Here is a 17,772-nt window from a genome sequence, read left to right on the forward strand (position 1 = left end):
CCAAGGTGGGGCTTTCCAAGGAAACCTGAAGCCTGCCATATGGATAGCTAGGTTTTGTCTGTTTTCATGTTTGATTCTTAAAAGGGTCTTTTCCCTATAATAATTCATTAATTCACACTTTTTTAACTTTGTTTTCTGTGTTTTTACAATAAAAGCTTTTAAAAATGGCTGTTCCACCTGTTTTAGAGTGACCGGAGCCTACCTACACACATCATCTCACAGGTGCAGGGCCTCATCTGTCTTCTTTGTTGTCAACACCAGCAAGCCTGGCTTTCAGCACATGGTTGGACTAAATATCTATTTACTAAGTGGATGAATAAATGAGACTGTAGAATCAAACGCACAGTGGATTTTGACAAAGGCTTCAGCAACGTCTCAGATTCCCAAGGCATGGCACTCCAGAACTTTGCTGGGTGTTGAGGACCTCTGCAGTGTCACATGGGACATTCAGCCCTTTCTCAGTCAAACCAAAGATACGGTGACATTCCCTTGTTGCAGGTCCAGGTCACCTTGGTGGGCATCAGGAATGTCCCTAACCCCCCTAGCGGACAGAAAGGTTCCGTGTGGAAAGAAGGACCAACTGGCACAACGTGACACTGAATGTGCAAACTGCATTTCTTTACTTCCCAGCTGGAATTGATTACATGAACTTATTTTCAGTGGCCAATTAAAGCAGGACAGTAAGGCACAGGTTCCCACCAGCTGGCACACCCAGGAATCCACCCTTCACTAGCCCCACACAGGATTCTCCAGTGAAAATTAAAGCTTGAGAACCAGGGCCTGAGGGAGTGACAGGGCCATTCACCCCAGCGCTCTGTTCTCTCTTTCCCACCCTCGCCCTTTCCTTTTCAAGGAAAGCAAAGTGTTCGCAAAGGAAAAGCAAATTCATGATTCTCATAAGCATGTTACCATTGTGAGGGGAAACTGAGGGTTTGAACAGAAGCCCCATAGCCAAATTTGTTTTTCCCCCCTCCATCATCCAGCTGCTTACTCCCTTGCAAATATAACAGTCAATTCCAAGCAGACTGCAAGTTGGACAATTTCCGGATATTCAGATGGAAGAGATTCATCAGAGGCATTCCTAAATGGTTGTCAAATTCTGGCAAACCTAGATTGGAGAAAAGAGAAAAGAAATGCATAATTCATCTACATGCATAGGAAATGCGATGTCTAATCACACACATGCAAAACTGGTTGGAATAGTCACAACTAGGAAGACTGGATGGAGCCTCAAAGTAACTTTCTGTTTTTGTTTTCTCCCAAGTTCTCAATGTTCTGTCCTCTGAAAGACCAGGGAGGCTGTCACCCCTAAACCCAGGTTGGTACTTGGTTAATAAACCATTTCCGGGTTTTCTATTCCACTCCCAAGACAACAGCTTAGAGGATACCTGTGGGTTTCCCTTGCATTTTCATTCCCTAAAGTTGATTCATTCACCCACCAAGTATTTGGATATAACTTACTCTGTCTAACAGTGGATGGAACAAATGGGGCTCATTTTGTTACCAGGAGGTGGTGAACATGTTACACCTGCACCCGACGCTAACACATTGTTGGCGACAGGGGATACCTGGGCGTCTTTATTTTCAAGGGATGCTCCTGACATTGGTGAACAAGAGAAATAGCCCCACGAAGGCAGACTTTGAACTGAAAGAAGAAGGCAGTTGGAATAGAATTTCCCTATGAAGGGAAAGGGAAATGACCCCGGGAGAACAAAACCTTGAAGAAGAGGCAGCTGTTCTCATCTGAGCTCCCAGGGAGCAGGAAGGGCGCGGAGGGCTGCTGGGCTCCTGTTCACTGAACCCTACTCGGTGCTCACCGGCCACTTCCTCAGAGTCTCCTCAGTGGTGTTAGAGGAGGCTTGAGTCCTCCTTGATTCTTGGTATGAATAATCATGTATTTGGCTGGTTAGCTCTGGATGTGTTTATGTAAGAGAAAGAGGCTGGCAAAATCTTTAATACGCAGGCACAGAGCTCTTGCTATAAAGGAAGTGCTTCAAGAAATGATGCTGTGTATACCTTCAATTTGCTGAATATTTATGGAGTGCCTATGAGTTTCAAGGCACGGGGGTGAATACAAAAATGGGAGTCAACAGTCCTTTCCCACAGATCTCAAATGCAAGAGTGTGTGTATACGAGGCCAGGTGGGTGGGAAACCGGAAAATATGGAGAGGGGATGAAGGAAGTCAAATTATGTACATAAATAATCAAAGAAGAAATCCTATTCTAGAAGTGAGGCTGCAGATGAGAATGCTTATGTAGGAAACAAATGTGGTCCTGAGTTGCTGTTTTAGTAGAGAACAGCAAGGAGCTCAAAGCAGCAGAAGGTACTGAGTAACCTGCAGAGAACCATGCCTTCTCCTCCAGGAAGCCCTCCCAGCCTGCAGTCCCTGCCCCTGTTGGTGTAGAGAATTCTCCCTCCTGGGGTTCCCTTGGCCTCTGTGCTAGCTCCACACTTGCACCTACCATTAGAATTCAACTCTATCTTGCCCTTTACATGTGTGTTACTCTCATCAGACTCTGAACTCTTAAGCCTGGCCAATATCTTGGTTTTGCAACCTTGTTATCCATAGTAGAGACTCCATGAATGCCTGCTAAGCTGAACTGGGCATCCCAGGTAGAATAGAACAGAGTCTAATTCTCAGTGAAGATCTGGCAGGTTAAGAACTGCTACTTCAGAAATCAAGGGGGTAAAGCATTTTAGGAACTGTCTTCCCAAAATTCTCATAATTAATGATCAAAGAATTTCCTGGAGAGTCTGTTAAAAATGAAGACCATTCCTTCACCCCCAAACTCTGATTCAGAAGGTTTGGAATCAGGATTCAGACCCTGTGATTCAGATCAACTCTCCTGCTGGTTCTAGAACAAACAGTCCCGTGCATACTTTGAGAGACTCTGCTCTCACCCAGAGCTTCCCTACAGAATGACAACTGTCTTTCTAATTACTTGTACAAGCCAATCTTAAGAGCTAGAGAGAAGGAATTTTTACAGGTCTCACTGTTTGACAAACTGTGATCATGTTTTCTCTTCTGGAAGTTGGGTTTTAATATGAATCTTGAATGACAATCTTTTGACTAGACATTTCTGGTAGTCTAGTCCTGATTCATGGTCACTTCAGTATTCAGATCTGAGCACAGATCTGCAGTGAACGTCAGGTCAGACATACCTAGAGCTTGTGCATAGATCTAGAAAGAAACCTGCAGTCTGAGGAAGGAACATGGGTATCTTAGAAGAGTTTTAAACAAAGGCCATTGATTTGCCAAGGATTGTTGTTGATTCCCAGACCCAGTTTTCTAACTATCAGATTAAACAAAACTTAGTTCTATCAGTGACTGCCCCCCAAGAAGTCCGAATGGCCTAGAAATTATTGGAAGTGTCACTCAAAGTGTCAGTAAATCAATATTGCTGGGAGTGGTAAACAAAATAAATCTTCATTCAATCCCATTGTGATTTCACATTTAATACAAAGATTTCAAAAACAGGGAAACGCAGTGTCCAGAGCAAAGACCAATCAACCAATTTGAATTGTAGACCTTCACCTCCAAGCTGTGGGAGAAGGTAATTAACATGGGCCATCTTGCAGTGGGATGGCACGGTGTGGACTGTCTAGAGTCCTAAGAGCATCTCACCCTTTGAAATATGCTGCACCAGAGCAGCCAGCACACAGGGGCATCATTAGTGGGTAAGAGACAGCAGAGGAATTGCAGTTCATAACAGAACATCTAGTGGGCAGTCTGCCAGCCGTTTGGAATAACATAAGATAAAGGTCTCTTAAAGTGAGTATTTATAAAGTGCAGGGCTATGAGTCTTTAAAAGCCCCTTTCAAAATAATTGGAAAGGCCACTTATTTTCATATTATTTCCTAAGTCTTTCTGCCTTAAAAATTAATTCAATTTTGATGGGAGAATTTGGGAGGCGGGTTGATACTATCAGATTGACTGAAAGTATTGTTCAGGAAGAACAATCAGGATCTTTTCTATATGTAGTCATTGCCAACTATTACTCAGCAGAAACCGTTCTCAGATATCCAGTGCCAGCCTGGCATCTCTGTTCAGAGGAAGAGAACGGCGCAGGCAACACTCACCAGGCATGGGCGGTGGCTTTGAAATAGCTGGCAAGGCTGAGGAACAATGACTGGACAACATCTGGGGCGGAAGGGAGAAACATTGTTAAATAACTTAAATGACCAAAATTCAAATGAAATCAGAACAGCAGTTTGCAAAACTGTTACTTACAAGCAATTGTTATCACCACCGTGCACGTGAAGACATTGGATAATACCCCTCCAATCCACCATCTGAAACAACAAGATCGCTGCCACTTAGCATGCAATTATGCATTTCCAACATGCATGATGGCCTTTTAGACTTAAACAGACTTATAATTTCCAGATTTACTATAAAACTACAATAATACAGATACAGTATTGGAAAAAGGATAGACAAATAGATCGATGAAAGAGAATTGAGAGCCCAGACATAGGCCCATATGGATGCAGTAAAATTTACTTTTTTTTTTTTTTTTGTACTGAGGATCGAACCTAGTGGTGTTAACCACTGAGCAATATCCCCTGCCCATTTTTATGTTCTATCTAGAGACTGGGTCTTGCTGAGTTGCTTAAGGTCTCACTCAGTTGCTGAAGCTGGCTTTGAACTCACAGTCCTCCTGCCTCAGCCTTCCAAGCTGCTAGGATTACAGGCATGTGCCACCATGCTTGGCTAGTAAATTAACTTGTGTGTGTGTGTAGTACTGGGGATCCAACCCAAGGGTACTTTGCCACTGATTTTAGCAGAGATGTAAAGGAAATTCAATGGAGAAAGAGTAGTTTCTTCAACAAATGATATTGGAACAATTGGTTATTCACATGCAAAAGAATGAACCTCCACATATTCACCATATCTCACACAAAATCCAACTTAAAATGAATGCTAGACTAAAATGTAAACTGTAAAAATATATAACTTCTAGAGTAATACAAGGTGAAAAACTATGTGACCTTGTGTTTGGCAATAAGATTTTAAATTCAACACTAAGTCCCCAATCTCTCGAAAAAATCAATTAATTGGATTTTATGAAAAAATATTTTTTAAAGTTCTCTCTGTGAAAGACTCTGCTAAGATAGTGAAAAGACAAGGTATAGTTTTGTGGAAAATATTTGCAAATAACATTTCTGACAAAGAAATTCTAATCACAATATATAAAGAGCACTTAAAACTATACAATAATAAAGCAACCCACTTAAAAATGGGTGAAAGATCTGAACAGACACTCAGACACCTCACCAATGAAGGTATTCATATGGCAAATACATTTAAGAAGCTATGCCCAGTGTCATTTGTCATTGGAGTAATGCAAATTAAAACAGCAAGACTCCTCTCCATACCTATGATGATGGCTAAAGCTCCCCAAAATGACAATAACGAATGTAGAGAGATGCACAGCAACAAGAATGCTCATTCATTGCTGATCTGAGCGAAGTGGTACAAACACTCTGGAAGATGTTTGGTAATTTCTTGCAAAGCAGCTCATCTTATCACCCAGCAATCACTCTGCCTCCTGCATACCCAACTGAGTTGAAACCCTGTCTCTATTAAAAAAAAAAAAAGAAAAGGTTTTCTTGTCAAAACTTTATCCAAATTTGTCAAAAACTGGAAGCAACAAAGATGCTTTCAACAGGTGAATATATAAACAATCCATGGTCTGTCTATGAACTGGGCTGTTAGAATGGCATATTTCTTCTTGCTGTAGGTTGGTACCTCTTCTTACAAGAAGGATGTGTCGCAGAGAAGGTGAAAAGATTTCTGCATTGATCATATATTAACAACATACCCTATGAAAGAAATTTTTTTTTTCTGGAAAAGTAAGGAAGTGAAGGAAGACAAGGAGTGGTGGGGAGAACTATGGTTCCACGTGGAGTAAAATTCAATGTGAAATCCAAGTTTTTATTTCTACCCCTTATCCTCTTCTCCTTGCTTTATTTTTTGCAATTGTTACTTCTAGATTTATCATAAAAATAAAAAGGAATGAGCTATTAATTCATGCAACAATATGAATTCATCTTAAATGCATTTTGCTATGTTAAAGAAGGTAAGCCAAAAAGGCTACATACTGAATAACTACATTTTTAAAGAATTCTGGGAAAAGGTAAGGTCATAGGAACAGCAAACAGATAAGTGGTTTCTGAGCGTTTAGGGAGGAGGGGCATTCATCTAAGGAAGCACAGAGAATTATTTCAGTTGTTGAGACTGGCCTTGAACTTGGATTGTTCTCTGTCTCCGGCTTCAGAGTTGCTAGGATTATTGAGGTGCACCACCATGCCCAGTTATGGGCTCTTTTTTCGGTGATTAAATGGAATTAGGTAGTGGTGATGGTGGCATGACTTTGTGAGTGAACTAAAAAAATACACTTTAAAAAAATAAATACAAAAATAAAATAAGAAACTTTTTAAAATACATCAAATAGCATTCTATATACATTTCATAGGTACTATTGTAGGTTCAAGATAAATTCCCAGGAAGAATATAGCCAAGTCAAAGGGGACATCCTTAAGTTTCAAAGAAATTGTCAAACTCTTCTCAGCAAAAGAAACAATCTGTGGGGCTGGGGATGTGGCTCAAGCGGTAGCGCGCTCGCCTGGCATGCGTGCGGCCCGGGTTGGATCCTCAGCACCACATACAAACAAAGATGTTGTGTCTGCCGAAAACTAAAAAATAAATATTGGAACTCTCTCTCTCTCTCTCTCTCTCTCTTAAAAAAAAAAAAAAGAAACAATCTGTGAGGTGAATAGAGAGCTTACATCGAGGGAGCAAATTTTTTACCCCTCACACATATGATAGAGTTCTAATCTCTAGGGTATATAAAGAACTCAAAAAGCAAAACACTGGGGATGTGGCTCAGTGGTCAAGTGCCCCCTGAATTCAATCCATAGTACCAAAACAAACAAACAAATAATCCAATAAACAAATGGGTCAAGGACCTGAACAGACACTTCTCAGAAGAGGATATAGAATCAATTAACAAATATATATAAAAAATTCTCATCATCTCTAGCAATCAGAGAAATGCTAATTAAAACCATTCTATGATATCATCTCACTCTAGTCAGAATCGCAGCTATTATGAAGACAAACAAGTGTTGGAGAGAATGTTGGGGAAAATGTACACTCATACATTGCCAGTGGGACTGCAAATAGGTGCAGCCAACATGGAAAGCAATAGGGAGATTCCTTGGAAATCTTGGAATGGAACCACGATTTTACCCAGCTATTCCTCTCCTCGGACTGTACCCAAAGGACCTAAAAACAGCATACTACAGGGACACAGCCACATCAATGTTTATAGCAGCACAATTCACGGTAGCTAAACTGTGGAGCCAACCTAGATGTCCTTCAGTGGATGAATGGATAAAAAAAAATATGGCATATATATACACAATGGAATTTTACTCAGCATCAAAAAAGAACAAAATCATGGCATTTGCAGGTAAATGGATAGTGTTGGAGAAGATAATGCTAAATGAAGTTAGCCAATCCCCCAAAAACATATGCAGAATGTTTTCTCTGATATAAGGAGGTTGACTTACAGTGGGGTAGGCAGGAAGGGCATGGGAGGATTAGATGAATTCTAGATAAGAAACAGGGGTGGGAGGGAAACAGAGGGGGCAGGGGGTTAGCAAGGATGCTGGAATGTGATGGACATTATTATACAAAGTACATGTATGAAACTTGAATTAGATGTCAAACTACTTTATATACAGAGATATGAAAAAATTGTCATATATATGTGTATTAAAATTGTAATGCAAAAAAAGTAGATGTATAAAGGCATAGATTGGTATGAACATACTTTATATACAAAGATATGGAAAATTGTGATCTAAATGTGTAATAAGAATTGTAATGGGGATGGAGATGTGGCTCAAGCAGTAGCGCGCTTGCCTGGCATGCGTGCGGCCCGGGTTCAATCCTCACCACCACATACAAAAAAGAAAAGATGTTGTGTCCGCCGAAAAATAAAAAATAAATATTAAAAATTCAAATTAAAAAAGAAAGAAATTGTCAAAGCGTCCTACTTAAGGGATTTTAAGTATTAATGATTAAAAATTTCACCAGAAATGTAGAAGCGCAACTGCTATCTCCCAGCCTTGCCAAAAATGTGTGTTATCAAATATTTGGATTTTTCCAATCTGATGGGTGGTTGTATGTCAGGGTAGTTATTTTTTTAAGAAAAGAATAATTCCTTGTTGGTTTTAATTTTCAAAATGTAAATTATTTGATATTAAAAAAATAAGTACAAAAGAAAAGAAAATGTCATTGTTTTTAAAAAGAGAGGTGAGAGAGAGACAGAGAGAATTTTTAATATTTGTTTTTTAGTTTTTGGCAGACACAACATCTTTTGTTTTGTATGTGGTGCTGAGGATCGAACCCGGGCCGCACGCATGCCAGGCGAGCATGCTATGGCTTGAGCCACATCCCCACCCCGAAAATGTCATTTTTAAAAAGCCACTTCCCAGTACCCGTCATGATTAAAATCTGATGACTGTCTTTGCCAATATCTCTTTTATGATTTTCTAAAACTTTTTCTCTAAATTGAGCTCTAACGTATGTACTGTAAAGAATAAAAATTGCACATTTCGATTTTGACATTTTAACATAAGCCCTGAAAATGTTATCTAGATTAAGATATAGAATATATTCAGCAACCTAGAAGGTTCCTTTGTTGTTTCTTCCAGTTTAACCACTGTTTTTATGTCTATAATAATTCATAAGTTTTGTCTTCCCTTGACTTCTACATAAATGTCATCCTACAGACTTTGTGCCTATCATCTTTTTTCATAACTTCTTTTATTTTAATGTAATCATTTCAAATATGTGGTTGGAAATATATATTTTCTCATTTTTCTTTTTAAGAGTTTTTATTAGTGAAGGGTAGTTACACATAATAGTGGGGCTCATCTGACATAATCATGCATGCATGGAATATAATTTGCTCCATTCAATAGCTAGTTTTCCTCTTTCCCTCCCCAACTCCTGCCCCCTGTTCTCCACTCTACTGGTCTTCCAGTATTCCAGTATTTATTGTTTTTTAGATGTGATTTATAGCTATATGTAAAGATGAGATTCACCGTGGAACACTCATATATGTATAGCATAATTTGGTTAATTTCATTCCACAGTTCCTCTCTTTTCCCATCTCTGCTTCCTCGCCATCAATCCTATCAATCCCCTTTCCCTGCTGCACTGTTCTCCCTTCTATATTCATGGAATTCTCTCCTTTTTCCCCTTATTTTGATCTAGCTTCTACATATGGGGGAAAATATTCAACCTTTAAATTTCTGGCTTATTTCACTTAGCATGATGTTCTCCAGTTCCATCCATTTACCAGAAAATGCCAAAATTTCATTCTTCTTCATGGCGGAGTAATAGGGCAACATATCTGAGAGACACATTCATGCTTTTGCTCATATCATTATCTCTTTTGTTAAATGATTCTTAAATAACCTATTTTTTAAAATTAGTGTCTTGTGGATGTCCATGATGGTGAGATTCACTGTGGTATAGTCAGAGCTATTCCACTGATAGTCTCTTATCCTGTCCCTTCTTCTTCCCCCTCAATCCCCTTCTTCTATTCCACTGATCTCTCTTCTATTTTGATGGAATTCCAGGCCCCCTTCTTCTGCTTTCTCCTCTCTCTCTTCTTATTTTGGATTAGCTTCCACATATCAGAGAAAATATTCAACCTTTGACTTTTGAGGATTGGCTTATTTCACTTAGCACGATGTTCTCCAGTTCCATCCACTTACCAGCAAATGAATGATTCTATTCTTCTTCACATCTGCGTAATATTGCATTGTGTGTATAGACCATATTTTTTTTTATCCATTCCTCTGCAGAAGAACGCCTAGATTGGTTCCATAGCTTGGCTACTATGGATTATGCTGCTATACACATTGATGTGGCTGAATCCCTATAGTATGCTGATTTTAGCTGTACTGGATACTTACTGAAGAGCGGGATAGCTGGGTCATATGGTGGTTCCATTTCTAGTGTTTTGAGGAATCACCACTCTGCTTTCCAGAGTCATTGATTTGCTGTCCCATCAGCCATGTATGACTGTGCCTTTTCCCAAATTCCTCACCAACACTTATTATTATTTGTATTCTTGATCATTGCCATTCTTACTGCATTGAGATGAAATCTCAATGTAGTTTTGATTTAAATTTCCCTAATTGCTAGAGATATTGAACATTTTTTTCGTATATGTTTGCCATTTATATTTCTTCTTTGGAGAAGTGTCTGTTTCGTTCCCTTGCCCATTTATTGAGTTATTTGTTTTATATAATAATTTAGATAAATAGAGAAATTGAATAGTACATACAGAGGGCTCCCAGGTGTCTCTCAACCACCTCCCTTTATTGCGGGCATCTTACGTACTATCCTGCATTCATCACAATTAAAGAACCAACACTGGTACCTGACTATTAACTCCACGCTTCATTTGAATGTCCTGATCCCCCTACTTCCCCTTCCTGTTCCAGGCTCCCATCCAGCCTTCCCCACTGTGTTCGGTCATCAGGTCTCCTTGGTTGCTCTGGGCTGTGGCACCTTGGCTTCAATGACCTCCATCTGAGTGAAACTGCTCAGCTCATGTGGAGAAGATCCCCTAGTTTGGGTTCTCTGCCTAAGTTTCACATGACTGGGTTTTTTGGAGGACCATAGAATGAAGGGCCTTGCCCACTGCATTGTCCCAGGCACCTGAGGTGGCTCTGGCCAGGTGTTGCCACAGTGAAGTTGCCCTTCCCCTTTCCTTACTCCATTTTTGGAAGCTAGTTTCGAAACACAGTTCACCCCTCCAGGGTTGGAGGGTAAAGCTCTACCTCTAAAGCAAGGAGGGTTCACATAAATCAGCCTGAGAAACACGGTGATAACCCCGCTGCTGAGCCCTACAAGATCTCGCTGGGCCACCATTCTGATAGAGCAGTTGTGCTCTTCCAACATGGAACGCACAATGCAGAGTTTTGCAAATTTATTTTTAACCCTAGGACCTCCCCCTTCTTATTCTCTTGGTCCCATTGTACTCTAAAATTGCTTCTTAAACCTCATAATTAACTGGGAAGCTTGTTTTAAAATACCACTTCTCACTAGACCTAAATTAGTGTCTCCCGGGACAGTTTCTGGAACTTGGTGTTTAAAAAGCAGCTTGTCGGGGTGTCTGACCCTTGAGGGGCAGCCCTTGAGAGAAGGCAGCATCTGCTGAGTGAGAGTGAGGACTGCAAAGCTCCGTACCAGCCATCTTTGCTTCATTGATCCAGCAAATATTGACAAGCCCCTGGCATTGGGGTTCAGAAGTGGAGGAGGCACACGGCGTCTCTGACACTGTCACTCATATTCATGAAGGGACAGTTAGGTCATTGATATTTAGAGAAGTGAACCTAAGACAGGGAGGTGGTGATCAAGGCTCTGAAGAAAAGTGAAGCAAGGAGTTTGTGTGACAGACAGGTGTGCTGCCCATGCAGGGTTGTCAGGAAAGGCCTCCAGGATGATGTGACATTTGAACAGATTCCACAAAGAAGTGAAGTCACATGTTATGAGGCTGTCTGTAGAAGACTTGTGCCAAGCAGAAGAAACAGCGAGTGCCAAGGCCCTGAGGCATGAGCAGATTTGGGGCCAAAGGGGCTTGTTCACTGTCCTTCATGGCTGGGCAAAGAAAGAAGCCAGGGCAAGGACACAGGGGGAAGACAACAGAGCAGAGACAGCTGTAGTCAGAAAGGAGCTGCAGTCCCACATGCTCTGAGTGGACTTCCCTGAAACTGACCCTTCATCTGTCAAAGGACTGTGAATGTTGGCAGAATCAAGATGGAGTCACATGTGTCAACTGTAACAAAAGTTAAATAAAGCTGGGACGTGAGGAAGCAAGGTTCCCTAGGCATGATTGCCTGGTGGTAATTATCACCACACTCTGCCAGAACTGCAAGCTTGCCCAGAGGCACTGCAATCTTATACAAAAAAAGTACTTCTTATGGACATTTGTCCAGGAACTCTGTTCAACTTCAGGCTAATGTCACCATTACTACTAGCCATTGTGGTCAAAGATTATTGTTTCAAAATATCGACTGTTATCCTCTTCATTTTTGCCTTTAAAAACCTCCCCGGCCTCCATCTATTTGAATATGTTCAGTTGAGGATGGCATAAGAGTTCCCATCGAAACTCTGCCAGTCCTGATGCATTGTTATTCTTTGGAGAATCTCTTACTGATTATTCTTTTTTAGATCGACATAATTTAGGACAAAAAAATTACTATTGGAGAAAAGGAGTGCCCTACTGGGGACTTCAAGTGCTCTCGGATTCTGGGAAGGGACACTTGGACTATCTGTAGTAGGAGCTGCTGAGACTTAACACAAAGGATAGACATGGTAGAATCCAATTTTAAGCGAGACACACTGGCTTTTGTGTGCTTTGCTAGAGGATGAGAGGAGGGAGGGAAGAGATAAAAAAGACACCATGATAGATACATGAGCAGATCTTAACCACAGAGCTGCCTAAAAATGCTCTGAGGAATAAGGCAAGGAAATCATCAGTTACACTCCATTAATTATGAAATACTGCTGCATGAAAATAAAATCTGAATTACCTTGCACATAGAGAAATGATGAAGCATGCTGTAAGCAGCACTGCCTGAAAGGAGACACCCGGAAATACACTGGTTTCTAATAGGAAGAACACAAATTAGTGGATCAGAAATCATGGCTGATTAAATCATCTTAGAACAACAAAAAAATAATACTAAAACGTCTCTACACACACCACACACACACACACACACACACACACACACACACACACACATCAAATGCATGTCATCTTAAGCAATGCTAGGGTTTGGATATGAGATGTCCCCGTTAAAGCTCTGTGTCAAAGCAGGAATGTTCAGAGGTGACACATGGATGGAGGAGGTGGGTCACTGGGGGCCTGTCCCTGGTGCACGCACCCACTCTTGCTCTCTGTGCTTTCTGGCCACCATAAATGGGACAGCATTCCTCTACCATACCCTCCCGTCATGATGTTCTGCCTCATTTGGGACCCAGAGCAACGGAATCTGTGGATCCTGGCCTGAACACTGGAAACCATGAACCAAAATAAACTTATTCTCCTTTCAGTTGTTCTTGTTGGGTATTTTGGTTCCAGTGGTGAGGAGCTGACTAACTAACACAAGCAATTTGTCATAAGTAATGATATAAAATCACCTAACGTTATACAGGGCCATTCATTAGACAATTAGGCAAATTACCAGTTTTGTTTATCACTATAAAAGACTTTGTTACACAGTTTAGGGCTGCCTGTTGCTTTCATGTCAGGCAAAGGCTTTGTGGAGCTGATGCTAATGTCAGAATGATGATGACAATGATGGTAAAACAATCATAATGCCTAAAATCACTAGAGGGCCTTTTAATTCACAAATAGCTGTCACACATCAGTTCATTTAGTCAGCACAACAACTAGGTGAGGTGGGTAACATTATCTTAGTTCTGCAAACAAGGAGACCAAACTGAGAGAAATGACAGATGATCCAGGGTCACACAGCGATAAGACACCAGAGCCAAGTTGTAGAAACCACATCTAGACAGAACATAATGTTTTGTCTGAAGTGGGGCAGGGAAAGACAATTGCAGCTTTGCCTACTGGCAGTCTCTAAAGACCAGAACAGAGAACATACATTATGAAAGAGTTTGTCCTTGAAAAACTCTCCACAATCCACATCTCCATGCTGTTGAGCCGCAGTGGAAATGACTGCAGATCCTCCAGCACTTCTAAGCACGAGAGTTCAGTCAGTCATGAACCTCAGTGGGACCCTAATTACCTAAAGAGAACTGGAGCTGGCTTAAAGATTACTACAGAAAATTTGAAGGAATCTATAAACAGACCTCAACTTATTTTTTGCCAAATGCTTCCAAAGCTCAGTTTTACAACAGTTGTTTGAAACTTGGAATGACTTTATGAATGTATTTATTTTTGCTATTTATGCTATGAATGAGGATTGAATCAGCTACAAAAATTCCTTAGCCCATCATGTGGGTGGAATAGTGAAAACTGGCAATTTAAAACGTAGCAGTAGCAAATTATTTGCTGAAAATATATGGAATTGATGTATACTGTGAATTAAATAAGTTATAGTGGGTTCCATTGAACACTCCACCATCTTTCTAAAGTGGGTTTCTATTCTTTGCCACCCCCGACTTCATGTGGAATTTGGAAAACATTTCCTGAGAGAAACAAATCCAACTTGACAACCTGCAAATCTCTCTAGACTTAGACACTGAAGGATGAATGGGTGTAAATATGAGTTCCACAAAGAGAGGGGTTGTGTCATTTTGGGCCAGTTTTCAGGCCCCTTCCTTTAGCAGCCATTTGTTTCATACCTATTTTGGTGAAGCGGGTCTAACCCCTTGGGCAAGCCTGCCTCCAGCCTCTACCCAGCCCTGAGTTCCGCGCGCCCCCCACCACCGCTTCCCCCCTTCCTTCCCATCTCCCTTACCATTCTCTTCACACCGAATTAAAGTTTTTGTTCTACACTCTGTTTCTCCCACAAGGCTCCACGCTGCACTTCCTAATGGAGGAGACAGCACCCGTGGTTTACTTGAGGAATCCCTCTCCCGCTCTCTCCTGGTGCACAGTTTAGGTGGGCTGCTGGACTTCTTTGATCTCCCTCCCAGCATTTAAACCCTTCCAAGGTTTTTGGAGCTTCACATACTTATCTACAAAATGACCAGTTTCTTCATGTAGGTGAATCCTTTCAAATACCAATAAAACTTAATTCTTGGCCTCCCATCATAACTCCACTGAACTGGAAATTAGAAAGGTCAAGGTACAAATCAACCAGGAAAACGATGGCAAGATGGCCTTTAAAAAGCAACACCCACAGAAAAGAAGAGACAAGAAGAGACCCTATGCCTGGGAATTTTCACTAACTTAAACCCACAGATTCCATGACTGAGCAGTCCACTTTGAGTCGGGACTTCAGAATCAAAAGCTTTGACTGACAGAGATGAGGCTGTACACACCTGTACCCTCAGCACCTGGAATATCACCTGGCAGAGAAGACACACTCAGAACCTACATTTGAAGGACTGCAGAAAGATGGAGACCTTGTCCCCTCCAGGATCCAGAGCTCAATGAGGAGGAGGGAAATGCATGTTTGACTAGAGGTGTGCATACTGGGTGCTAGGGAAGTACAGGGCCACCTCCAGTGGCCAGAGGGGCAAAGAAGACCCTTTAATGGACCATGAGGAAGAGCAGGGGTGCTCCAGGTACAGCAGGTGGCACTGACAATTCAGACAGCAGAGAGCAGCCATTTCTCCTTGCAAAACTTTGCCAACAGTACCAAGGTTGACTTGGCCTTGCTGAGTCAGTACTCTTATCTGTAGTATGGAGAGGGAACACTTTTAAATGGTCCACCACAGTCACAGAGCACAAGGAATTTGTGGAGGACTGTGACCTAGTGCCCATCCTGAAGGAGTTCCCAGGCCAAAGATGGGGGTGCTTCCCATGCAGAGGTAAGCATGCGACAGTAGTGCAAGGAGTGGGTGTGAGACAGAGAATCCCTGGGAGCCTGAGGAGCACAGAGAAGGGAGCTTGCTGGAGGAGGTGGCTACTGAGCCTTGTAAGGCACTGATAACTTGGCCACTGTCTGGACAGTAAAATCACCTTCTCTATCAACCCAACACCTGGAAAGGGAGCTCACAAAACCCTTCAACACTTATCTAATGGCTGCACCTGGGTGCAGGGAACCTTGGCCTTTGTAGGGGAAGGGATGACCCATGAGGTTCATATTCATGATTTTGAAAAGGCAAATAAGAAGATATGTTTCCATTTCATCTCACCTTTGCATAATCGTAACTTCACATTCATTGAGCATTTAGTAGACATGGCCCAAATTGCTTTACATGAACTATTTTAGTCTTTATGAGATAAGAACTGGGATGATCTGAACATGCGCATGAAACCATTGCATTTTAGAGTTTGGTAAGCTGCTCAGCTTTCTTCCTTGGTGGTTCACAGAGTCACTACAGCTAACACATGGGGAACAGGGCTTTGCCTCTCGGTCAACTGGCAACAGGGCCAGCCCAATAGCAGAGCCTGATTCCGGCGAACTAGAGAAGAGGGGCTTGATTGCTTGCTGGACTTATTCCACACTGACTTTCACAGGAAATGCCAATAATTTTGGATATTTTTCCTTTTCTTACTAGAGGCATCCTGTAAAAGGATATTCTTTTCCTGCTGGGCACCATGGCACATGCTTGTAATCTCAGAGATTCGGGTGGCTGACATGGGTGGATCACGATTTCAAAGTCAGGCTCAGTGACTTAGTGAGGGCCTAAGCAACTTAATGAGACCCTATTTCAAAATAAAAAAATAAAAATAAAGGGCTGGAGTAGTGGCTCAGTAGCTAAGCACCCCTGGGTTCAATCCCCGGTACAAAAAAAAAAAAAAATGTTCTTTTGCTCATTTTCTTGTTTTTCTTCTGGTGTGTGTCAAATATACTGCTATGTATAAAGAGTAAAACAGCAAGATATGTGTTCCTTCTCCTGTGCTCTGTTAGAGCCTAACATTATATCACACCTCTTCAGAGTTTTTGAAAAAAATAAAGCAGTGTACATTCAGTGCTTCTGATGACTCTAAGATGATACTAAAGGCAATGACCTCCCTTATGAACACATCTCAAGGAACCTGGCCAAGGTCTGGGTCCACCTCTCTTTAAATAGGTAGAAGCCAGTACCTAAGAGCATGTCAGTCAACCTTTACCATGTCAGGCCCTGAAAGGAAGAATCCTTTGGGAATGTCAATACGTAAATCAATCAATAAATAAAAACACTCACGTGAATGATTCACAGTGTTCTCTTGCAAATGTCCAGAGACATTCCACAGGGACGGAAGGGTGTCCTGGGAGCTTCCACTGGGAGGCTGGGATGTGATTTGGCTGGAAGTGGAGGCTTTCACAGATGCTGCCTTTGGCTTCTCCAGGTTGTCAATCAGAGAAGAACAGTTGAAATCCCCTTCTGAAAAGCAGATAGGTTCAGAGTGTGTGAGCATGTGTGTGTTCAGTGACTGCTTTATGCATGCTTCATAGCAATAGGAACCCGGATGCACTGCTGGAGTAGAACGGCTTTCTAATTGGTCCTCCTCTTGAAGCTGCAAAGAAGTGGCTCAGGGCACATACGAGCAAGGCCAGAGGCCTAAAGGTTTGGCAAAGGAAGCAGATTGCAATGGGGTTAGAACAAAGGGACCCAGGGGAGCCCAGCAGAAGATGAAGCTGGAGCCAGACTGAGGACTGGTCACCAAAGGCACTAACCTCCAGCTGAGCAGTCAGGGACTCCTGCTGCAAGCAGTGGGATGATCCCGAGTAAGGGCAGCACTGTACACACTCTACACTGGACACATAAAACTGTGGCATTTTTATGTAGGTAAAATAAGGTGAGGTTTGGATATATGATGAAATGGAGGTGGCCCTGGAAGAAAGCACGGAAGGCTATCCAAAGACCCATGTGGAGAGGAGACAGGAAATCCCACCCATCATGAGGGGCAGTGAATGGGTAGACTTGAAGAAGCCTGATGACCACATAGGCCACACATATGTGTAGCATTAAATTCATAGTGGGCCTAACTCCTTCTTCTAACTCACTCACTGGCTCGTTTGGCATTAATCCAATGTTACTATAGATCAGAAACTGACTGAGCTGCTGGGAAACAATGGAGTATCAGACAGATGTCATCTCTGTC

The 17,772-nt window shown here is 41.8% G+C and overlaps 1 protein-coding gene across 1 annotated transcript in view; it reads right to left on the reverse strand.

Moving 5' to 3' along the window:
• Window positions 1–697: 697 nt before the first annotated feature.
• The window catches only part of Tmem71 (transmembrane protein 71), a 42,520-nt gene continuing 25,445 nt past the window's right edge, over window positions 698–17,772 (reverse strand). Inside the window, exons 7-11 of the mRNA XM_076836046.2 lie at window positions 16,872–17,051; window positions 12,629–12,704; window positions 4,233–4,294; window positions 4,082–4,142; window positions 698–1,108 (exon numbers count right to left, since the gene is read on the reverse strand). Coding sequence (XP_076692161.2) covers window positions 1,093–1,108; window positions 4,082–4,142; window positions 4,233–4,294; window positions 12,629–12,704; window positions 16,872–17,051 — 395 coding nt within the window. The 3' untranslated portion in view covers window positions 698–1,092. The remainder of the gene's footprint in view (window positions 1,109–4,081; window positions 4,143–4,232; window positions 4,295–12,628; window positions 12,705–16,871; window positions 17,052–17,772) is intronic.

Source organism: Callospermophilus lateralis, chromosome 16, assembly GCF_048772815.1.
Source record: "Callospermophilus lateralis isolate mCalLat2 chromosome 16, mCalLat2.hap1, whole genome shotgun sequence".
Classification (NCBI taxonomy): domain Eukaryota; kingdom Metazoa; phylum Chordata; class Mammalia; order Rodentia; family Sciuridae; genus Callospermophilus; species Callospermophilus lateralis.